The sequence below is a fragment of the Epargyreus clarus genome, unplaced genomic scaffold (assembly GCF_041222505.1).
Source record: "Epargyreus clarus isolate Ecla_fem2 unplaced genomic scaffold, WU_Ecla_fem_2.2 ptg000007l, whole genome shotgun sequence".
Lineage (NCBI taxonomy): Eukaryota > Metazoa > Arthropoda > Insecta > Lepidoptera > Hesperiidae > Epargyreus > Epargyreus clarus.
In genome coordinates, this window is record NW_027332215.1 from 17,557,762 (window position 1) to 17,583,111 (window position 25,350).

General features: G+C 38.4%; 1 protein-coding gene across 9 annotated transcripts in view; it reads left to right on the plus strand.

The window, feature by feature from the left end:
- Positions 1 to 4,877: 4,877 nt before the first annotated feature.
- LOC140743555 (nuclear hormone receptor FTZ-F1) overlaps positions 4,878 to 25,350 on the plus strand; it is a 37,548-nt gene continuing 17,075 nt past the window's right edge. For all 9 annotated transcript variants that reach the window (XM_073074922.1, XM_073074925.1, XM_073074927.1 and 6 more), the window contains exons 1-2: positions 4,878 to 5,725; positions 24,536 to 25,158. In XM_073074922.1, coding sequence (XP_072931023.1) covers positions 5,227 to 5,725; positions 24,536 to 25,158 — 1,122 coding nt within the window. In that variant the 5' untranslated portion in view covers positions 4,878 to 5,226. The remainder of the gene's footprint in view (positions 5,726 to 24,535; positions 25,159 to 25,350) is intronic.

A 25,350-nucleotide genomic window follows, 5' to 3' on the forward strand; every position in this document is an offset into this window, starting at 1 on the left:
TGTTTCCACAAATATATAGTATTGAGAATATTTTCAGAAGTCTAGTGACCTAAAAGTATTCCAGTGTCAATATAGGAAATAGAAACGAATAAAGGTTAGATTGGTTTATATTTCCAATTTTATGAAATATCGGGTGAATTCAGTTTATAACAGGCAGCGAGGTCTGCCCTAAATAAGTGCAAAAGCGGTATAACACGACACTTGCATGTAGGTCAGTCCGAAAGTGGAAAGTGGGTCGGGGGAATAAATCGGACCTTTCATCCTTTTCTAGGACACGAATTTTTCCATATGTGGAAATTATACAAGTATCACTTCGTTATTATTTGTACCTCTTTATATTTGTGCGTATATTTGTACCTAAGATACGCGCAAAATAAACTCAGTTATTAATAAAATCTATTTGCACTATTAGAACGAACTATCGTAATAGGATGATTATGGGACGTGGTAGAAAGCTCTGTAGTTCGACTCCGGAGACATCACCGCCACACCTATTTCTGTCCTATAACAGCAAGAGTGCGGTGAGGGTCACATACTTATCTGAGGCGTTCCAACTTAGTTCTTAGGGGTAGCAATACAACTGTGACCAACCCCAGGGTAGGAATCAAATGTCACCTGGTGTTGGTTACACACGTCCATGGACGGCAGTAGCCACTAACCCTCCGAGCATGAGTTGCTGGTTTTTTGTACATTTTTTGTGGTTACATAACTGCTTTATAAACAGATGCAACGGTCTTAAAGTCATTGTTCTCATTAATAAATCTCCGATTTTTTTTCTTTATTTATTATATATTCCGTACACAGAAAACCCAAATCCTTATTCGAAAAACAAAAATGGCACACGTAAACTACTGTTCTTTATTCGATACGACCGTTGAAAGCTGTTTGTCAAACTGTATTATTAATCGGTTAAGAAACTGATTTTGAGAGCGAGTGAAATCGCCGTGTCTCGGAATCAGGTCGCCTGTTTCTTTGCAACTATTGGGTTGGGCAAGCGCTGCTTTGTTATTCCAATCATCTCTATATTGGAGCAAGTTATCAAGGCACCACCATTGTTTAAGTAGGTGAGACGTGTGTCATAGCAACAACACTTTCTCATGTGTGATTAATGGGTTTTGGCCATGTTTGTATAAATCACATAAACATCCGAAACCAGATCTAAAGTGGATTTCAAAATTATGTATATACCTACTATGCGTTTCTTTGTGGTTTTTGATGTGAAACATCTATAGCCGCACGTAAAACCGATTTCTGGCGTGGCGACGCATGCCGTGGTATGTGTAATGGTATATATATACAGTCTATATGCAGTAGTGTGTACGGTGTGGCGACGCGTCGCCATGCTCAATCGACTGTGCGATTCTCTCTATGACATATTTAGTTCCCATCACAATATGTTCTTTTCTGCATATTACTTTTACAAAATAATGTCGATGTTTCACATCTGCCAGGCGTCCCGTGACGGCTCACATTGTTTTTTTTTTATTTATATGGCAACACAACGTTTGCCGGGTCAGCTAGTAGGTATATAGTTTGAGTCTTTGGTTATGACATATTCCAATGAAAATTATCCAAGGGTCGCGTTGCTTAACAACTGCGTATTTTGGCGTATGTTTTTTTTCGGTGATTTTTTCATGAATTTAGTACAAGACCATGTCTATTTATTACCTAATGCGTCAACGTAAATTACAATACCCATCATAATCAGAGCACCGCGTTCAATAGGATATTAACGTTAATTATGTTGAAAGACATTTAGAGCGCGAAAGTCCTATCATTGACCTAGTGACCCAATGCACTTGGCTCGGTTACTGGGAGGGCCACCCCCCGTAGCCCCCCACACGCAGCGCCGGACTTAGGACTCGCCCAGCCACCCCATACGCAGGTAGCTGGTTTGATCGATTACACTTGTGACACTAGCCTTAATTTTAAATATAGGTCAAGCACAGCTGTACGAACCTTAATTTGGTATTGTCAGCATTAAAGGTCCAGTTATATCTACATATATTGAACGTGCCAAGCACGGGCCACGGCAGACAAAATCATTATTTTTGTATACAGTCCTACGGTAGATATAAATACGTCGAAACGCATTGTTAAAGATAATACTATTTTGCTTGACACGGCACTCGTCTCACACATTCTATGACTGTAGAAGTAAATTAACCTTAAGTTGTGAGAGAAATGACACGTACGTAGGCTTGTAGGACTTTAATTTTATACAATCAATCACCTGTTTTGCATGTTTCCAATAGTAAAATAATCAAAATCGATGATGTATGAAAGTCTTTAATATCATATTTCATACGTTTAAAAACTGTTCGTCAAAGCCTCCGTTCAATAAATGTATCATGACATTCCTGACCTCCTTTATTATTTCACAAGATTTTCGAATATTGTAAAACTTAAGATTGATGATAAACTAAACAGGGTGTGTAACAAAATTATTAACGGCAAACAAATGTTACTATCGACGCGTGCAGCTAGCATTCTGAAGCGAGCGCTCGATAGGAGTCTTGCTAAGAGGTTGGTCTATTACCGCACGGTTACGAATTACGATGCGTTACATCAACGCGCGTCACCGGACGCGGAGAAAGTGTGACGTCAGGTGTGCGCATGCGAAGAAAGCAAAGTTGCGCGTGCGACGCTGCCGCCAAGCACTCTTGCTTTCGTAGGAGGCCGCGGTGTCTACACGATAGCAAAAACGACACACTTTGTATACGTACCTCTACTGTCGCTTTTTCATCCGGTATTCAGGTCTTGATTATGAAATCGAAACTTATTGAGTCATTGTGGCTTATTATAAGCGATGTGTACTTTTCAGTCGAGTCACGTGTGTGTGGATTGTCTTGATGTTTCAAAATTTGGATGTAACGTAACAGGATATTTCGTAGGGCAGTTTCCAAACAATTTTTGTATCACAGTTTGAGTTTGTAAAAAATATAATAGGATGATTAGGAAATAAAGATTAATGGACGTAGGTACTAACTACAGTATAATACAACATAATAGCCGGAAGTATTAATCTTCCTGATTATCGAGTAAATTAGCAGTTATGAGTGTTGGTAATAAATGGATCACATATTGATTGTACTACTGTAGTATTTGTATTTAGTACTAGTATGTACCTATCTAGAAGATCTGTTTCTAAATAGTCTCTACATACTTGGTACGCTCGAATTTTTGTTTATTTCTTTTAAATGTTGTCCTCGCCATGGGAATAAGTGTACACTGATGTTTGCGAGCGAGCACACTCACGTCATGCCTTCTTCATCAATAGATGTTTCTATGTTGTTCACGTGTACGATTGATGTGTTTTGTGCATTCGGACACGTCGAGTCGCGGTACACGGCGAGCACAAGGCTGTCACAGGCAGTCACTCGTTCGTGACCCGTTGACTGATTTTAACCGAAACCAGGTCAAGATCTTTAATTTATTTTTCTTTTAATATTGAATACCTCTTGTTTGTTGTGCCTCGAATCCGCCTAATTACGTTCCGACGCATACATTGGCAGTGCTACTATTGTCTTGTCTCTATGAGGTCGATATGAATTCGTGACGAAATGTTGCTAAGTTCTTACAGCCATTGTGTATGACATATGTGTGTGCGTATTGTGTACGTATGTTTATGCATAGTTAGTAGAATAGTAGTAGAATACAGCTTTGGCATACGAAGGGTTAGGGTTTGATTTCCGACCAGGTTTCATGTTTTAATGTTTGTGACTGGGTACACTCAATTAAGTAGGTACTTCTATTTCTATGATTCATTTTTGTGGATTTTTTTACTAAAAATTATGAGGTAATAAACCCACATCGCTGCCGACTTGAGGGGTGTGACACCTGTTCGTTCATTGGCGAAAATAGGCAAATGTGGGGCACCTAGTGAAACCCATAGCTTGTATAGTTTTCATTTAAATGTATATTTCGATTCGTCTAGCTTTGTGGCAGTTTAATACATTTTTTTTGTTGTATATACTTGTATGAGCAGACTGATACACCTATTTAAAGGAGTAGAGATCAGCATAATATTGGAATACCGCAGGAAAATAATTAATTTACTATGATTTTCTTTGTTGATGATGTATTTTATTTTACAACTTCTCAAAGGCTGATGGAAAATCCATTAAATATAAAAAGACAATATCGTAAAAAGTGGTGCAACCATTCGGAATCTTGGCACTTTTACGCAAATATGCCGAATAACGAAGATTCATTGAATAAATAATAAACTTATTATAAACTAAATTTTATACAGGCAATAAAATAGATGTTTGACTGATGTAGTTGCAAGAGTTTTAAACTTCAAAAATCTATGAAAAAATAAACTGTTATGTAGAGGTAGAGCTACCAGAGTTGTGTACATATTTGTAGTATATTCAAATAATAGGGAAGTTATGATATTATTTTAGCATAGTTCTTCAAAAATCAAACACAATCAAGACAAGACAAAATCTTTATTATTGATTGTGAACTTTTAGTTAGTCAGAATTACATGATCGGGAGAAGGAGGCTGCGCCAACGCAGTTACGAATACGGTGTGTGACTAGGTTGCGTGAAGGCTCACCGCACGTCAACCATTGGTGTGCGAATGTAAACATAAGCTCGTTGTTCGCGGCAACCCTGCCCTGCTGCGGCACCGCGCGCAACTGGGTCAGTGGGCCGCCCCCCGCGCCTCCCCCCGCCCGCGCGGTGGCGCAACCGCGCGAACGCGCACTAACATAGACCTGGATCGCGGGAAAGTGGGTCACCGACTCACTTTCACTTATTACATGGGCTCCTAATCGTTTTCCATTGTGCGAGCGGGCGGGGGTTCGCGGGTGGCGGCGGGGCGCGCATGCGGGAGGCGCCGGCACGCGCGCCGTTGTCGCCGGCCGGCCGCCAGTCGATCGCAGAACGTCCTTTGAGCGGCACGTGTGCCGCCCTCCTCGCTAACATTCGTCGCGATCGTAACAACACGCGCCGTCAACAAACTCTACAGACGATCGCCGCACCGCGACTTCGCGGGTCGTTCCCGGAGCTCGGTGCCCGATTGCCTCCTTCGTTCGTAAGGGACAAAATGTGCTGGATTTATGTGCCTCTTACGATAGTGCTCGAACAGGTGCAGCCCGCGAGCGGCAGATAGTGTTGCGGTCAGACCGCCAGTGAACTCGGTGACTGTGTGAACGTTGTTGCGGTCGAACGCCGCCGTAGGGATTCGTAACGAGCAGCCGCACCGTGCGGCCGAGCATGACGATGGACCAGCAGACAGGCCTTATGTCCCTTAACATGTCCCCGTTCGATCTGAGTCCGGGCCCGGAAGGCTCGGGGTCCGGCGGAGGACCGTCCGGAGCCTCCCAGCAGTACGTGCCCCAAGGGGCCGCCTACCAGTGCCCACCAGACCAGCAGCCTTTCGGATACGCCAATCTGGATGCTTCATATTTGTTCCCGACAGGTGCAGGAGGCGAGCCCGGAGCTTACTTACCCACGGCTGGCACCGTGTGCGACCAGACCGACACGAAGGACGTGATAGAGGAGCTGTGCCCCGTCTGCGGGGACAAAGTTAGCGGCTACCACTATGGCCTCCTCACCTGCGAGTCTTGCAAGGGCTTCTTCAAGCGGACTGTTCAGAATAAAAAGGTCTATACGTGCGTCGCTGAACGAGCTTGCCACATTGACAAAACGCAACGGAAGCGATGCCCCTTCTGCCGCTTCCAAAAGTGTCTCGACGTCGGCATGAAACTTGAAGGTGAGTCCTAACATAGTTACTTTGTAAAGAAAATAGATGGTAAAGGTGAAGAAAAATATTTTTGTTTGTACAAAAAATATTTGAAGAAAGAGCATGTAAAGTTTCATAGTTACTGTTTTGTCGAAGCGGACACCAAAGAGAATATAACCAGTTCGTTTAGCGGACACTTAAGAAATAATAAACTGGTACATATGAATATAAATTAGTTTAAATTAAGCACAAAAATTATTAAAATGTCTAGTACAACAGATAATATAAGTTATTGGCATTAGATGTGAGGTGCGAGCAATAGAGCACAGAATGTTTGTGCTTCATAGTCGACCTTCACCTAGTTTGCGACGTTCGGGCTAACTGCGTCTGCTTTGAGCTGATGTGGCGTAATGTTCACAAAGAATTTACTTTTAAAACTATTACGTAACTAAACATTGCGTGGTGCTAGTGGTTACTGGTGACTTAAATTAATTTACAAAACTAACCTTTGGGAAAGTCCGTATTTACCGAAGTATATATGTTCTAAAGTTGAGACGTTTTGAAACTATTGTTTCTTTCGATGAATTAAAACTAAATATGTTAAAGAGGTCGCAACAAACAATCCTAGTAACATTTTACACTTGTCTTGTTTACATTACATTTATTAGTACACAATAAACAATTAAATCTATTTATAATGTATGTATGAAAATCACCGGGTGACTCACTACGTTTTATCTCTGGGAAGTTTCTAATGTTTCAAGATAAAGATAACTTTTTAACTTATTACGATTCCAGTAATTACTGTTATAATTTAGAACGTTTATTAATTATACGATTTAAGCAATAATGTCTAATATGAGGTAAACTGCATTAAATAAGAAAAAAATAGCATCAAAATTAGTAATGATAATAGCGCATAATTATGACTCTACCCATATTATTGAAATAAAATTTTTGAACTTGTAAGTCATCAAACTTCAGACTTTATTTTTTATATTTTAGTTACTTATTTTATATTTTACCGAAGGGTTATAAAAATCAGGTTAAACAACGAGCATTTGTCACAAACATTATCATATTTACATTACGAACTAACTAACATTATTTACTTACTACAGATACAGTACTAAAGATAGATTGCCTATATTTGTCCTTGAAGCTTATGAACACAAAAGAAAGCTCGCTCTGAAATATCAACTCATTATTTATTTTCTTATAAAATCAGAAGCTTCGATACGACTCTGAATAAAATGTAGAGCACTTTATGAACTTTAAATAAAGGTTCGTCTCAAACGTGATGATATGCTTAGCATTTGGATAATATTTATTTACGTGAATTTTTACCGTAAAAAATGCAACGTAATTATAAAAAAATACTACGCTCAACACTTTTTCACATTGGGTCCATTGAATATTCTGTAAGTTGTATAAAGTTCAGTATAGCCTATTACTTTAAAAAAATTCACATAAATTCTTAGATAAGCAACATACATTGTAGGTGCCCTTTAATGTGTTCTCGAGGTAACATCTAAATCTCTTCAGTGTCGATCGGCCTAACAAATAGAGAGGATAGATGAGTCTTCCGATGGGCAATGGGAAGTGGAAGCAGAAGAGACTATCGTCGCAGGTGGAAAATTTTAAGGTAATCTTTAACTTGTAGATGGGCGATCGCGTGGGGCGGAGTTTGAAGCGCAGATCGTTCTAAATTTAAAACGCGCGCGGCCGCAGAGCGCCCTGACCTACTTGCGAGCGGGGCCGCGATGCGGCGCGCGCGCCGTCCGCCTGTGCGTGCATGTACGCAACGCGAGGTTGCCGCTGTGTGCGTAAACCGCTCGCCATTACGCGTTTCGCCAGATGCTGCGATGTTTGCAACATCTATTACCTATACTCAAATCTGAATAAACAGTCCCACAACAAATTGCTAAAATATAGTCTTCAATTTTGCTAACGTAACATATATCCAAACAATTTACCATGTGCTGTCAGTAACGTAAACCAGATTCCTACAAAGTTTAAAAAATGTTGAATGAATAATCTGTTATAGAAATAGTATGATATTCTTGTAAGTCCCGTCTACGGTGATCGCTAAAATGATTTGTTCAATACATGCCGTTTCCAGTTAATCGGCTACATGATAAGACCTTCACTTCATAGAATTACGGTTATGAGGATATTGAATTATTTTTTCACATAATATTTTCATACGGAATTATGTGCTACGTTTAATTCGTACTAATTTGTGCTACGAACATATTTGACATTGCTACGCAATGAAATCACCAACGCCATTTTCGCATTAAATTGTTAAAAATACATATTATGTACATTAATCAGATTTACGTTCAGTACGTATTTCGGAAAAAAAAAGTTAATCAGAATACCCACCCATATAATTATAAAACCCATAAGTGTATATTGACACTTATGGGTTTTGGGATAATGATCACAGGAACATTTGCGACGTTTAACTGTAGTCAGAGTTTAACGTAATCTGTGACGTCAGTATTTTTTTTAGTTACTTAGGCAACACTTGTTTGCTTGTCGCGCACGTCATTTGCGAAATAAAAAGTAACATTAAAATGGAAGTATCTAGTATGAGGAACACACGTTACATATTTAATTATAAACCAAATCCGTTAGAATAACAAGGTACTGTTTAAAATGTTCAACGTAATACGAGTGAAGTTAATAAAAAAGCTTTCCAAATAAGTTGTACTTCATAGTTTTTTTTCACAAAAAAATATAAACAAGGAAAATGATTTAATGAAAAACCTATTTACAATAATGAATTTTGTATTATGTCAGAATTCATCGTTTTCCACTAAACTCACTGAACTAATTTCCACTGAACTCACACCTTCTTATCGGCTTAAAATATTGTGAAGAAAACCTAGATACTAGAGTCAGTAGAGTAAATAGCTAGAGTTAGTAGTTATAGCTAGAGTAGTAAAAAGTAGACAGACTTGAATGCCCCGTGCAAGTCCTCTATTTGGGCACGTTCCACCTACACGCGACAATACTTTCCGAGATAACTAATTGAGCCAGATTTTTTATAATACAAAAGTAACAAAAAGTAGTCCACTTGATGGTAATTGGCCACTGTCGCACATGAACATCTGTTATGGACTCCAGATAGGACTAGAGTTCTTCCTATGGTTGGCCACAGATACGTTGTTATCTCTGAGGACTAAGTTGGAACGCCTTGCATAACTATACCTCCCCTTACCCTACAACGCTTATCACTACTGTTATAAAGCAGAAAAAGTGTTGGCAGTGCCTTCGAAGCACCAAACTGTGGTTCTTACCACCTCTATAAGTAAACCATGATGTCAATAATTTACAAGTACTTTGAAATCATATTGTATGTACTTGTAAATGATGACATGATGTCCCTGCAACCCACTAATTAGAATCTTCATATAGTTATTAAAACGAAATTATGCTGTTTTTATAATATCCGTCCCTTTTCCATGTGTTCTAATAAGAATTGATAAATGTTGTCTGAAATCACACTTTTAATGAAACATTTGTTTTGATTAAGAGCTATCGGAAGTAATTTCCTGTCATAAAATAAGATGTAATCTTTTAAAACAAATAAAAATGGAATTTGTTTTAAAAATAAGTATGCAAACTTATAACGCATGCATTCATTATAATATTAGAATATCGACGCATGGTAATGTGCAGCCAAGTTTGGCGAAGAATACGCACTGCACGAGTTCTGTGTAATATTAAATGGACTTTTTTGGAACTACTTTCGACCCTCTTGCAACTAGCAAGCTATTAGATCTGCTTGCAATTTTGTCTTATCTAATAAGACTTTTTTTTAAAGTAGAATTTCAAATATCGTGAGTAAACTTATTATAATCATTTTAAATTTAAAGTATCTATGATAAATGAGAAGCGATGTTTCGCTACAATTTCGCAAGTTCCAATCGGATTTAAGGCGTTCATTTCCTTGTTTGCATCATGAATACTGACTTCCTTTAACCAGTGGCTGCCAGACGCACAACGTTCCACCATCCGACAATCCAAATCAAAAAGATTGTGATATAATTCACAAAGAGTCGGCGATAAAAGCAAGTTCGATTGTGATTGTCAAGACTTTTGAAAATCGATTGACTAAAATTATTGCTCCCCTACAAAATGTCTTAGGTGTTGTACTCGTAGATGCCTGTATCACCGTTACCCTAATGGGCTGATAATCTTGATGAAGACGATAGCATGATAAATGCTAAGTAAGGTTTTATTTCCATTTACATGTTGAAACATTCCCTTCTCGCTAAATAGTTTCTAATTTGAATCTAATTAACGAATGTACGTGTAATTTGGATATCAAAACAAATACCTTTTCAGTTTGTCAATAGATATTCAAAAAACAAGTTTTCAAAGGTCTACCAATTATACGCGTTTGGCCAGCGTGGTGGAATATGGCATAAATGCCACTCATTCGGCGGTTCCCCTCCCCATGCTCAGTGGGACAATAATAATGGATTGTAATTGTAATAAACTATTGTTAAGCTTTTTATTCGGCAACAACAACAACAATAACAAATAAGTTACTCTATAATTTGATGTGTAAGGCTGAAATGTTTTTTTATAAATTACAGTGGTCGTTTTGTTCACATTGTGTTGTAATATATTCAACATGAGGTCCATATCGACAGCGTATTTTGTGGAAACTATAAAAATGAGTATATCTTAATTATTTTAAAAATTTCCTTCCTAGTATAATTTATTATTAGCGTTATTTGCTTAATAGAAGCTCCACTCACTAACTGTTGAATAACAAAACTTTATTGTTTTGAAAATAAAAATATTATGTTGTTATGTCTGGTTATAACAACAGTGCTATATTACACTGCTGTAATTGGATTTTAAAGGTGTGATAAGAGAAATATATGCGATGTTTCAACTTAGTCCTGTGGCAAGACGTCTGTAGCCGACCTCAAATAGAACTCTAATCCTATCTTGGTCTATTTATAGATGCCCATTGACGGTAGCTGCCACTTCCCATCGGATAGACCTTACGACCTTTTGCTACTCACACGAATGTATAATAGAATAATTACGTAGTAGTTTAAACTACATTAGTCTATTGTCATTATGACTAATAAGGAACTTTTTTGGTGATAATTTTGACCACAGATAGAGTATAGACAACGGAAATGAGCAAATGCTACCGCAATAGCAGGCTGATTATCACGATGGAAATATAATTTTGTGTGTACTAAATGATAAGAACCCTAAAATTGCTTTGACTAGCGAATATTATATTTGCTAATTTTAGTAGAAGTAAAGTATTAACTTTATATACCTACCTATATAATTATGTTCTATCCCGTTTTATTCTCAAAAAGTTTTGAAATATTTGTGTTAATCACTGAGTTATTTAATACATAGCATAATTTATAAAGTTATTTAAACGATTTCATAAATATTATTCTGGATATTGGAGAACTTATTTACACGTAGAGCTCCAACACTGTATTCTCGAGCGTGAGATTTGGGTATCGGCTCTACATTACAAAAAATGTATACATATTTCATAGCGTGGATTTAGAGTTTTAGACCAAAGGTAAAAAAACCGTTATAATAAAAAAAATGTCTTTTTTGAATTGTTAATGGGCATTATGGATACAATTCACACGCTCATGTGTATAAAGCGGGTATCCCTTGTACGTAACAAGTATATCGGTTTTATTTATTCAGTTTGCAATTTATTAAAGTTAATAGTACTATTGTACACTAGTAAAGTGTAAACTTTACATAATATAAACAAATAAAAGCATAACAGAATATTAAATTATTTTCTTATCGTAACAATAAATAACTTAAAATTAAATCCAAAACGCATAATTATATGCCACATAGGATATTTATATACTCATTCAATATTGAAATATCAAGTTATGTTTTTATGAGCGATCAATACTGAGAATCGTACTCCGTAGCGTATATTATAGCGTAGTAAGAGCCTACGTCAGATGACACAATTCTCACAAATCGTTGGCTGACCCGAATAGGTGTTGCGAGAGGCCCGACCCGCGCCGAGCCTTGTGTAACGCCAGCCAGCGAGCCACCGCGGCGGTGCCGCCGGTGGACTCTACCAATAATGCCGCCGTTTTATTTGCTACAAGCTTTCCACTCGCGACTCCACCCGTTTGTCCAATTGGTTTTTCGTAGCGAACATTGGCAAATCGTCTGATTGAATAAGCCAATTGCAGTCTACCTAGGATTACTTCAGTTTGTTTGACATTATATTGTGTTTTCAACATGGATAATATTAAAATCGCGAACTGATGTTACTGGCTTCTATTGTAATGTTTGCTCTATTTCCTGTATTCAATTTTTAAGCAGCTAAAATGCGAATTTAGCTTCTTATTGACATTCCATTTGCTTTTTGTATACTTTTGTACAGAATGTTTTCGTATATGAATGTGGATAATACTCATTTCTACATATTTTTGTTTGTTGTGTTGTTTAGTTACTGGGTTTGAGGTGGCGGCAATCTACCTTTGTGGTTTATTGTAACAAGCGGAATTCAAAAAAGATTTAAAGTTTTTGTTCGTTCTAATCATTCTCTAGTGAGTTCCAATTAAAATTTGAATCTGATTAAATTATCAACTGCAAGGACATGGTTACGTGAAACTATCTATGAATTACGTAATTAGTTGATAGGTATACAATAGATCCTTATCCGACCGCCTACGCTAATAGTAATTCATAGAAAAACACTGCTGATATATGTATATGCAGATTGCATTCCAATGTAGTGCTCTACGCTAGAGTGCACTTTTAAAATATTTTTCGAGCAAATTCGTAGCTCATACAAGGGTTGTTGTTGCAAATCGGGTGTGCGCAGGCGACTGTGTCGTACCTTTCGACACAATCGGCCGTCGCCGACGGTGGGGTGAGTGAGCTGCGCAAGCGCCATTTCACAAGACGCCTCGCTCGACCTGTCGCAACGTACTACCCAAATGTGACATGAACACGTATCACATTACATGTCCACAAGTATGCGTGCCGAATTTACTACGTTGTCTTAGCTATCTCGAAACCGATTACATTCTGCATACATTTTCATATACATCGTCCGCTCCCTTCAAAAAGTATTACTAGCCTCTCGCAATTTCCCTCGTATTTGAGCGCTCGCTTGCCTAATTACTTCGTATGGCTTCTGCTCTACTAATGCTTGCTACGTTAGCACGAGTACTACAACAGATAGCAGTCAAACATTAGGTACTATTCTAAAACTCTTGGTAAAAGGTTTCCACAAAAGTTACACGTGTCGATGTCTAGTGCAAAATCAGAACAGTAATACAAGTGATTTGTTTTTCTGCGTGTTCACTGCGGACAGCTCGTGGCGCAGCAGAGATCGACAAACGAAGATTATGCGGGCCGCTGCTCGCAGTGTGCACGCTACCTTACGTACGCATGGCTTAATTAAATATTTCGTATGTTTGTATCCAATAATTGCTGTATTGATTTAATAGTTATTTAAATACATTATTTATTACATTAAACGCCGGCAAAATGGTAGACTAACGGGCCACCTATCGGTGAATGGTCAATGTCGCCCGTGGACATTTTCAATATCAAAGGGGTTGCCGACCTTGAAGGAACGCCGTTTTTAATGTCCCCTTGCACTGGGAATATTTAGGAGACAGGGTCGTTACACAGTTTGCGGTTTTGCTGTAACAAGTTTTTGTTGATACATTTGTGAGCTCATTGACGATCAACTGTACAAAATGATCAAGATTACACGACTCAACTCTACTTATACACGACGTTGCTACGCGAAACCACGATCAATGGGGTATGGTTTCCACGATATGGATCATGTTGACTAACTGAAGTACAACAATGGTAAAATAGACTTTTTGAATCTAATACGCCAGAAACTAGTACTAATATTTTAAAGGCATTACTCATTACAGATATCGAGGGTTTACTAGAGTAATATTTGATGTTGATTATTCTTATGGTGCTTATTGTACTTGTCCTATTGTACCTGATATGCTTCATATGTGTTACTATAATAACATACGACAAATCATTTATGAGTTTATCAGAGGCGTCATGAATGTGTCCGGAATGCATTGAATCGCTATAAGAGGTATTTCATACTAATAAAGTATGAATTGTGATTGACAATATCTATTGGCTAGTTAGCTAGTAGTGTTGGTCGGGGACGTGTAATTAGAGGTGTATCTATTAGGAGCGGAGCAGGGGTCAGGAGGCAGCGGAGCGGGCTCGGCGGCGGCGCGAGCGCGGCGCAGATGTTAGATCACAATAAAAACGCGCGCGCCACTCGACTATTTCGGCGCGCTGCCTTGACCCGAATCGAGTGTTTCGACAGAACGGCCTCGCACACCGGGCCTTTCTATTTTTTAGGTATTACCTGTCTTATTATTACGACAGTTCTAGGGGCGCCGCCATCTTGCAAGGATTTTGGTGCGCGAGCGCTTCAGCTCGGCCCTCGTGCCGCGGAAACCGGTTTCGGTGCGTAAAATCTAGTAAACTGCGCTCGTCGGCGATCACGAGACCGTGTTATATTTTAGTGACGAAGAATTTGCGCTTAAATTAATAACGAAGTTTCCCGCGAATCTATGAATAAAATATGCACCGAGCGGAATATAATGTAATCGGAATCTCGTCGGTTTTCGGTAGGCAGCGTAGACGCATGGATGAGATCTTGACACAGTTCGATAGATGATCGCGGGTGATGATTTATCTGTACGGTGCAACGGTGTTGTGTAACGATCGCGCCGCCGCTATCTGGGCGCGCGATCGAGTCCGTGCGGGCGGGCGGTCGGTCGCGCTCGGCCGCCTCCGGAGTCGCTCGGGCCGACGGGAGAGGGGCGGCGGGGGGCGCCGACAGCCTTGACCAAGTTTCACTGGCTCGTCGGTACAACGAGCGATCCCCACCTCTTCCCGTCCTTTCGGAACATACTATTTTTTATCTCGTTGACACGATTACTTCATTCGATGGCCCCGGCGCGTGTGCCAAGGTCGAATCCTACTCGGATCGCCCGAAAAACGTTTTTTGAAATGCAGGAACCCCGAACGGCACTCGCGCGAAGAAAATGCAACGGTTTCCGTTTCCCCGTATCTCCCGAGCAAGGTCGACCTTGACCCATCTCCGGCAAGTGGGCCACCGCTACAAATAGCATTAGAATGCGAGATGAACTCACACGTACGTGTCTATTTCTGCACACCGGCTGTTTGTCACAGAGACATATGTTTTTGATTTGTAAAAATGACCTTGACCTTGATCTAGTTCAGTAGTGTAATAAACGGCTGACCTCGTTTACCGCATTATCGGCTACTATCGCGTGCTCATTATAATAACATTAGATGATTAAATGCATTGGAAGCGTTCTTGAATTCTATTTTAATATTATTGATTTAAATATCCTAGATGATTGTTTAATTATGAAGATTACCTTGAGTATTAAGTAATATCTATTGATATTTTTTACCGTTTCATTTATTTAATACAACCCTATTTGATGAACATAAAACATTTTATTTAAAAATTGTAGGGCTCTACGCTACAAAATGTCTCAAACCTGTGCATATGTAAACTAAAACAGTTAATATACTAATGTTGGCATTCGTAACAAAATCATAATTTATTGGCTTGTTAAGCGTGTGCCTATCTGTGTACTTACTCAGGTAGTATTTCTCTAATAAATGTAATGAGGTTTTTAACTAATACAACTTAAAAGCTTGTAAAATATAAACGTTTTTACGATTGTGATTCAGACCAGCAAAACGTTTATTGCCTAAGAATTGTAAATGACACAGATTTAAAAGTCGGGTCGTGTGTTTCTGCCACCGACCGCCGGTGTTATGCCCCACGCTCGTACATATTATCCGTTAGAGGTCATATTATGCAACCTGTTATGAAGCGCGTATCACATTATAGCACAATAGGTGTAATAGGAGCGAAACCGTTGACCCGAAAGCGGCCTGGAGATATCGCCAATAAACGTATGGATACGCACACCTATACATAAACGTATCACTACGCGGAAACCGTATGACGGTTTCTTTTCGCCCACATAAATACCTTTTTTAGGTTTCCACCGGTCGTGCTAGGTACCACTGGTAATTTCTATTGTTCCCACCTCGCCGCACATGTATCGTACAAAGAACTACACACACGCGTACCTTGGAGGGGCCGTGTTTTTTGATTCGCACTCTTTTAACATGTGAAAAACCGCAGCGTCGCTCGATATAAACTGATATTTGACATTGAAGAGGCGGATATAATCTAAAAGGTGTTGAAAGAAATGAGCTCACAAAAACCGACCAAGTTCGTATCGGGCTCGTGCATCGGAATTTTTATTTCCCATTATTAGGCACGGGTATCTCCCTACTACGGGGAATACTAAAATGCGGATTGACAGAAATAAAGATCCGACTCGTGTTTAAAGTTATCAAACCTTATGTTTTCATAAGGCCTCTGGCAAAGTTTAGTTATCCAATAATAATAATCAGGACCTACGGCGTAACGTGGCCCCGCACCATGAAACCGCCACGAAAAATTACTACTAGAGACTGCCCCGACGTTGCTGTCGTGGATCGGTAATAATGCACAAAACCTGCAGAGTTAGTGCTCTTCCAGGTTTCCGCTGGCACAATATCTCCAGTGTTCCGATTTAAAAAATCTCTATTACCAAGCAAAGTCCATTTTTCCTTCCGTTCAAGAGCCCAATGAATAACAACATAATGAGGAATCCTGCAGGACTTAAAGTTCTCTAAGTATGTAGGTTTCCACACGATGTTTTCCCTCACCATGTGATAATTAATTTCTAATTAAATTATTTTGAAAAATCAGAGGTGCGTGCCTAATTCAAAACCCTTAGATCGAGAGGCCGACTTACAACTACTAAGCTGTCACTACGTATTAATCGCTGATTGTAAATGGTTTCGATTACTTTTCTTTTCCAATCGCGAAGGTTTCATCCCAACTTTAGTTTATAGCTGACCAAGAGTCGCTCTTAGAAGCCTCTAACAATTTTCCGATAGGTATAATTTCCAACCTCAATTTACTCAATACATTTTCATGAACGCATTAACTTTTAACCCATGGAGAAGATCAATAGAGTCACTGATTATCTAATCATCTCATATTGGTTCCTATTCAAAAATGCAGTAAACAAGAATATTAGCTATTCAGGTCTCTCTTATACAATAATTGATCATGTTGATTCATTTGTGTTTGTATTCTTTATATTTCATATTTCATACAAATATCAGTATTACGATGCATTCGTTGGTTAAAATTCATTTGAGGTGTAAATATGTTTTGTGTTCTCGGTTGAAAAATGTGGGAAAATATAGAAAACTACGATTTTAAAGATTGTTATTAAATCATAGGACCACTGTTCCCGTTTGTTTACTTCGTGTTCGTAGCTACTGCTGTGGGTAGGGCACTTTTATAGTCGCGTATGGTAACGCCCGCGTCTTGTAAGCTACGTACCAGCACACGTGAATTAACTGAAGCGGTAGAACCATCTGTCGTTCCACTCTGGACGGACCACCGCTACACCGATTCCTACTCAACATCAACTTAACACTTTAAGCGTTGCTGTGTTTTTGGCATGAAGGGTGTGATAAGGGAGACATACTTATCCGAGGTATTTCAACTGAGTCAATGGTAGCCACGCGTCTGTGGCTGATCAAAAACAAACAGAAACAAATCCTGTCCTATCTGGGTTGATTACAGGTGTCCATGGGTGGCAGTAGCTACTTACCATAAGATGAATACCATGCTCGTCTGCTACTCCTATATTATAAAAAAAACTCGCTGCCGATTATTTATGACGTGTGCGTGTGCATTTGAAAATATAGTATACAAGTGACGCGCGTGCGAGTAGCATCAAAACGCGCGACAGGAAAAGCGCTGTCAATCTATAAAATGCAGGTATTCGCTAGTTCGAATGCTGGTAATGGATTTGTTACGTACAAATGTGATTTATGTGTATGTGTGTAGGTGACACGAGATCTACAAAGCCAAATTGTTGACAGAAAGGATCTACGAATAGATGTTAGCCATTTGGGACCTACGTGAACAAGTTCAATGTAGATAACAAAGTAAAGAAAAAAGTATTGCATATTTTTTGGACATTTTTATACGTTTCTTGTAAGATTGAATTAGCAAGCAAGCATGAAATCCACTGTACGATGAGTGGTTATTCTTGCCCATCAGCAATATTGAGAGGAGTTAGAAGTCCTAATAGATAAGAATCTTCTAATAAGATGGAATCAAACCGATCACGCATGTCTTGCTTCATTTGATAACTATGAGACTGGTCACCTTATGTACAGGTCAACTGACATGTACCCTTCCACCGAAACGTGAGACTTACTTCACACTATAAACAGGTGTGGTGGTGAATCTTCATAGTTGAACCACTCAGATTTTGTTGTCATCTTACGACTTCTCTCTTGAACATGGTCTTTTTTAAAAAACACAAGATTGTCTAACGCCCGTCATTCCATGTTTTGCTTACCAAACATCGACATTTGACAATTTTTGCATGCCAGATATTGTCAAATTGTAATCTCTAGTAGGTAGAGACGTGATAGATTAATTAATAATGGACGTAAATGTTAGCTTCAAAGAACTACCCTCACGTATAATAAAAACAATCTTCTGCCAAAAGTCTGAAGAAATACAGGACATACTCTCGATGGTTGGTTTAAAGTTCCACTGCTTCTGCTCTATAAAAGTATCTCAACTCAAGTTCTCTCTACATCTTTCGTCCTCTCATCTTTGCTTCGGTTAAAAAAAATCAAGTGGTAGGTTAGTACCTAGATACATACTTCTAGATATTAAATCTTTAAAATCGCTTTTACCTAAATTTTACCTTGACACTTGAGACGGACCGATGGTGGTACGACCATCGAGGTTCAGTATGAAAAGTTGCACGGTAATTTATTTATGGTAAATTATAATTGGTCTTACTAGTAACGTTTTTTTCATTTCTCACAATGTTATAGTCGTTTGTTATTTATTGTTATGTTATTTATAGTATTGATGTTTGTTATTTGTCGTAAAAAAGAAAACTTCACAACAATTCCATATTTCGTATCCTATAACGAAATCCAACATCATTTGAACGCGCTCGTGTATCTCGTGAGTAATGAGCTCCACCTCGTTAAATTGGGGATTCCGTTGACAATCAAGTCCTCAAATAAACATTTTCACGTTACTGGGAAATGTTTTCATTTTGTTTTGATATACTTACGGCTGCTATGTTAGTTTTCTTTAAGGTTATGGTTACAAAGGTATTGTGAAGTTTAGAATAACAGCTGGAGTTGAATGTCGCAGAAATACCAACAAATCTCATGAGGATCTGTTTCTACTATAAGTGTATTTAATTCACCAATGATGATCTTACAAATGTCTCATACATATATTTGGAATGTTATTTAATTATGTTTGAATAAATATTCGTTATTGAAAAAACCTTTAGTTACAGAGTTCAGTAAATTAAAAATTGATTTCGTAATACTAATCACGTAACGGCCATATTGGGCCTTCTAGGAGCTCGTTTAATTAAATTGTGTAAAGGGAAGACCCTGTACACTTGTTCTCATTAGCCTAGGGGTTTTATATAATTATGTTCTTTTTATTTGAGCTGTTATTATAATACAATAATAATCATTTATTTCAGACAATATAGACAAAGATACAAAAGTATAATTGAATACAGAGGTCCATATATCATATATACCTTAGACTACAGACTACAGACTAACATACATACTAATATATATTTATTATATATTAGTATGTATGTTTATAAATACAGTTATTGAGTACAACTATTTAATTATTTTCTAAAGTTAGCATTGCGAGTACATTCAAATTCAACTATCACTTAAAGTCATTGTTTGCGCTACATATTTCATTAACAGTAACGATAAAATACGTATAGAGCTGTACGAAACCAAAAATATTTTCAAAATTAAACCGGTCCAGAGTAGCAAGTATCATAAAGTAGGATATTTATTAAAATATAGTGGTCTGTTTAGGTGTATAAATTGTTTGATGAAGCAGACTGCAATACGAAACTGGTGGAATTGCACACAGCAATGCTCAAATCCGTTACGCTCGGCGTCTCTCTCCGATGCCCGACAAAGCACTATGACGGCATCCTTATCGCACCGCAGCGCGTTGGGTACAATAAAAACTGGTTGTTATTTTTAACTCGTGGGCGAGCCGGCAACACACTGAAAGCCCTTCCGTTCCAGGTTCAGTGTTATTTATTTACAGTTGATAATCAAACTCTAGATAAATCTCCTACGATACGCGTCCACGTAAAATTATTTCACATGTTCACACGTTCACAACACATTCACAATGTTTTCCCGAAATATATATTAACTGAATGTGTATGTGGCTGCTTAATAAACCAACTTCCTTTGTTCGGTCTTACCGTGATATACTTCCATACATTACACACTAAATTAGGCCGATGTTTCACATGGCCGACATAATTATGGACCTCCGGAAATAAATAAAATCCTAAGTAGACATAATTGTGGAATACTTTTTGTTTATAACAAGTTTTAGCACAAGTTTTGCCCACATTTAATACTATTCATAATTAACTCCTAAAATTCATCAATATGTATAATGTTATTTTGTGCACTATGTATGTTCACATTTAAAGTAAAATTAACTTTGAACATTTTAAGGAATTTCTCGTTTATCGAACACTTATTTAAAAATAAATTATAAAGATTAAATGAAGTTTCATTGCGTTTAATAGCGCTACCTTCACAAAGGTTCTGCTGTGCTACAAAATACTATTGGACTTAAAGTCACTATTAAAGGCTTTATTGTTGTTTGCTAATATTTTAAGTGATTCTATAAATAACGTAAAAAAATATAGGCGAACGGAAAATCAAAAGGCTGTGATCAGTTAGAGGTAACCTTATTAGCTAGCAGATAAAACTTTATTTGCTAATTTGATTTGTCTTGTAAGAATTAATTTAACGGACTAATATTCAAATTAGTAGTTCATAGTATTTTTTTTATTAATCACAGTCTGAGTAAGATTTTTTACCCAACCAACCTACCTATATATAAGAGCCATATAACCAACCTATAATAAATCTAAGTAATTTTTTTTTTTTTTATAATATAAGAATAGCAGACGAGCATGCAGTCCACCTGATGTGGCTACTGCCGCCCATGGACATCTGTAATCAACCCCAGATAGGATTAGATATTCCTACCTGAGGTCGGCCACAGATGCGCCGCTACCCCTGAGGACTAAGCTGGAACGCCTCGGAAAAGTCTGTCTCCCTTACCACACCCTTCAAACCGGAACACAGCAGCGCCTAACACTGCTGCCAAAATAGATTTTAACCATTAAAAAGATACGCTGATTATCCCTAATTTGAGTATTTTCCTATAAATAATATTGCTTATCATTTATATCGGGAGAAATGAAAATCTTTTCGTCGAGCATTATTCGCTAAGCTATAAATAAGCAGTGAACTTTAACTTAATCTTTGTAGGTATTCGGAATATACATTCGATGATAACTCGTGTGTAAAGGAAGTTGACATACAGATAAAGTATACAAATAAATGAATGAAATTTGTCAGTGTTGATTTACCTACTACAGCAGGAGAAATTAAAGAATTAGTTACACTAACTTCATACAAGTTTTGGAATCATTTCATGTGGTAGATCGTTGTAGAGTTGCAATGCAAATGCATTGTTTTAATAATGCAACGGTCTTTGCTTTAAAATAATATAGAGTTTCAATTATTTTCTATGAATTTAAATAATATTACAGCACTTTTTATTAAAGCTTATTTTTTTAAGAAAATCTGCAAACTAAATAATTCAGCAACAATTAGAATGAGGAGGGTTTCTATTAACTTAATTCCTGGCATGGGAAACAAATTTCGAGCCGAAAATACTCGGACATCAGGGAAGCGTTGAATTTTTTTTCGCGGGCTACCCATTTTAAATGTCAATAGTGCCCAAAGGGTGAAAACGGTATCCTATAACCAAGCCTCTGATGTCTGACCGTCTGTCACACGGTTCTATGTATCATTAAACAGTACTAAATAGACCAATGTGCTTGTATATGTGTAGCCATAATAATTTATGGCAGCTATATCCATTAATACCAAAATATTAAAGTTAAAAAAAAACATATATACGGTCGAATTGAGTAACCCCCTCCTTTTTTGAAGTCGGTTAAAAATAAAGAAAAGTCCTCATACGAGGAACGGGTGTTATTCGACTTACGTTTGTTTATTAAACAGTTACAAGTAAACACTTATTTTGACACATTGCTTTCTACTACTAATTCTACTGCTACGATAAAAATATTAAAAACATTATTTAAAAAAAGTATACTGTTGAATATATCATGGTGGTATTTACATACTCCATGGTCTCCGTGTACAAGGTCGACGCGCACTTGGCAGATTTTTCGAGTATGCATTTATGAGTAAATTGTTTACTTAAATTATTCCGGTTCGAACCTTAATTCTAGAACAGATTCAGGAAATGTTGATGGTAGTCTTGAACAAGAGACACTTTTAATCACACTGAACATAAAAGCATACGCAACTAGCAAGTCTGTATGATGTAGAGTGTAAAGTGACAAAGAAATTTAAAATGCTATTTTGGTCCGTATAAATGGATAAGTCTTCAGACAAGATTCTAATTGGACAATTGATTTTGGGCTCTAATTAGAAGTGTTCCAAATTCCAACTCAGCTTTGGTGATATGAGGAGGAAACTCGTGCACAATTTACGATTTGTGCGTAGTTCCCTTACTTATCCATTGTCCACAGATGGGCAAAGATCTCGATGGTGACAAGTGCTTAGGTCATAGAGTCCACTACGCTAGGCTAAGTGCGAATTTGTAGTCTACACACACTTTTGAGAACTTTATTTACGCGTGGGGGTTAGTTAACCCCCACGCGTGTTCATGATGTTTTCCTTAACCGTTAAATCAGGGATAATTGATGTCTAAACTCCTTACTCGTTGTCGTTATCTTTTCGTGGAAGAATCCACCAGATCCCAGTAGTTCCATTAAACAGTTCCATGATATCGGGGCGTACATAAATTGCTGGTATCGCGAGGAGCGGCTGTTGGAAATTTGGAATTCAGCCAGAATCATAAAGAGCTGTGTAGTCCGCGTGTGTTGTTATGAGCCTCGTGTCCTAAATTTCGAAGCTACAATATTAAATATTTATTGAATAACACAACATCCACGGGCTGTTAATCTGAACTCGAGTGCTTTTTTATTCATTACACGTGCTCGTTTTCTTAACGTTACGTATCGTAGGTTTAGGGGTGAGGTCGATTTGTGTGTTGTACACTGTCAAAATATTTACTGAACAACCAACCTTTGTTCGATATACCTGAACTGTTCATTTAAATTGGATATTTTCCTGCATACGATTGCTGGATTGCCTTCCATTAAAGGTCCTGCGTCGGTCTTGAGGGTGGTTGAACTCTTCGTGGTTCGACTTCGGAGGCACCACTAACGACAATAATTATTGCAGTATTGTAAGGGGACATACTTAACCTAGGTTTTCCAACTTAGACCAACCAACAACTTAGACCACCCAACGGATGGACTGACAGCCGAGGCTTAGTAATAGGGTACTGTTTTTACCCTTTGGGTACGGAACCCTAAAAACCGTATCGTGAGCTGAGGGTTCGCTGTAGTGATCATTCGACAACTGTTTCTTAACGTATGTGACGACTGACAAACTCTAGTCATTGTACTATATGAACGGTACATAATACTCGTATTTATGTATCCGCATATCTGGTGCTAGCTCGACATAATTCTATTATATAAATATAACCGTAAAGTGCACAATACTTATGTAATTAATTTTGTATGTTTAGCAATTCTATATCTCTTCTCAATATCCTAAGGGTTACGAGTTTATCATAATCTTCATTAATAAGTTATCTTACAATACCAATTTGTCCGCTAATCGCCTAGCAACCAGCACTTTTTACGAAAATATATCAAATAAATCACATAAATTTATACATCTCATAAATTGAGGCATGTATTCAAGTAGGTATTAACAATTACTATCTAAATTATGACATTTATTATCCCTTGGTATTTAACTATGATCTACGTTATTTGATTCATGCTCGCACCTACCTACACCTACAGCACTGTTGTTCCTCGCGTGTGCTTCACAGATAAGAAAATCACTCAGGCTTAGCTCTGAATTAATACACAAAAAATGTAGTTAGGTACTTTCCTTTTTTATAACAAAAAAAAAAACACATTATTTATTTATTTCTAATATTCATAGATTCATATTCAACAATTTATTATTATTTCAACAAGATGGGAAAATGTATAGAAGTAATCCCAAATTGTATACTTTTTTCTAATTTTCTAGGGCAATGAGTCTTAAAATAGCAAATTGAGACGTTTTGTTGTTTTATCCGCATAATAGATTGAGATTGAAGGAAATCCTCCTAAAAATCCTATTTTCAGGATTAGTGTAAATAAATTTTATTATTCTCTCGTTGTAGAAAACAGTTTATTTTCGAACCCTAATAAAGTATTTAAATGGGTTTTAATCTTAAAAGTACATAATAAGATCTTCTTTACAAAAGAAAAATATATTTATCGTTTATTGCTCTACCATGCTCTTTCTTCATAACGTTTATTTAACTGTCAAATCTATTCTATTTATGAAAAGGTTATTTCTTAAGTTCGAATTTTATTCACATTGTAGGAACTGATTCTAGACTAGTTTATAGGAATGATATAGCATGATAGATGCATGTTGTTGCAGCCGTACGAGCGGACCGCATGCGAGGCGGGCGCAATAAGTTTGGGCCTATGTACAAGCGCGACCGCGCCCGCAAGCTGCAGATGATGCGCCAGCGACAAATTGCGGTGCAAACGCTGCGAGGCTCGCTCGGCGACGGCGGGCTGGTGCTCGGCTTCGGCTCGCCGTACGCCACGGTGCCCGTGAAGCAGGAGATCCAGATCCCGCAGGTGTCGTCGCTGACGTCCTCGCCGGAGTCGTCGCCGGGGCCAGCGCTGCTGGCCGCGCAGCCGCAGCCGCCGCAGCCGCCGCCGCCGCCCTCGCACGACAAGTGGGAGACGCACTCGCCGCACTCGGCCTCGCCGGACGGGTTCGCCTTCGACGCGCCCGCCACCGCCGCCGCCACGCCCTCCAGCACCGCCGAGCCCACCAGCACGGAGACCCTCCGAGTGTCGCCCATGATCCGCGAGTTCGTTCAGACCATAGACGATCGAGAGTGGCAGAATTCACTATTCGGACTCTTGCAGAGCCAAACCTACAACCAGTGTGAGGTCGATCTCTTCGAGTTAATGTGCAAAGTGCTGGACCAAAACTTGTTCTCTCAAGTGGATTGGGCGCGAAACACCGTGTTCTTTAAGTATCTAAAGGTGAATTTTCAGATAAGTATGCATTCCCATCCCCATATCCCAAACCTCGATCCGGTGTACACCAAATTTGCTAGCGAATGTGCTCGCATCGCCTTGCGATATTCACGCGTTCACTCATAATTGAGCATTGCGAATGTTTATTATGTGTAATTTGTGCGTGCGGATAGAAGTGAGATGCGTGTGTGTGAGTAG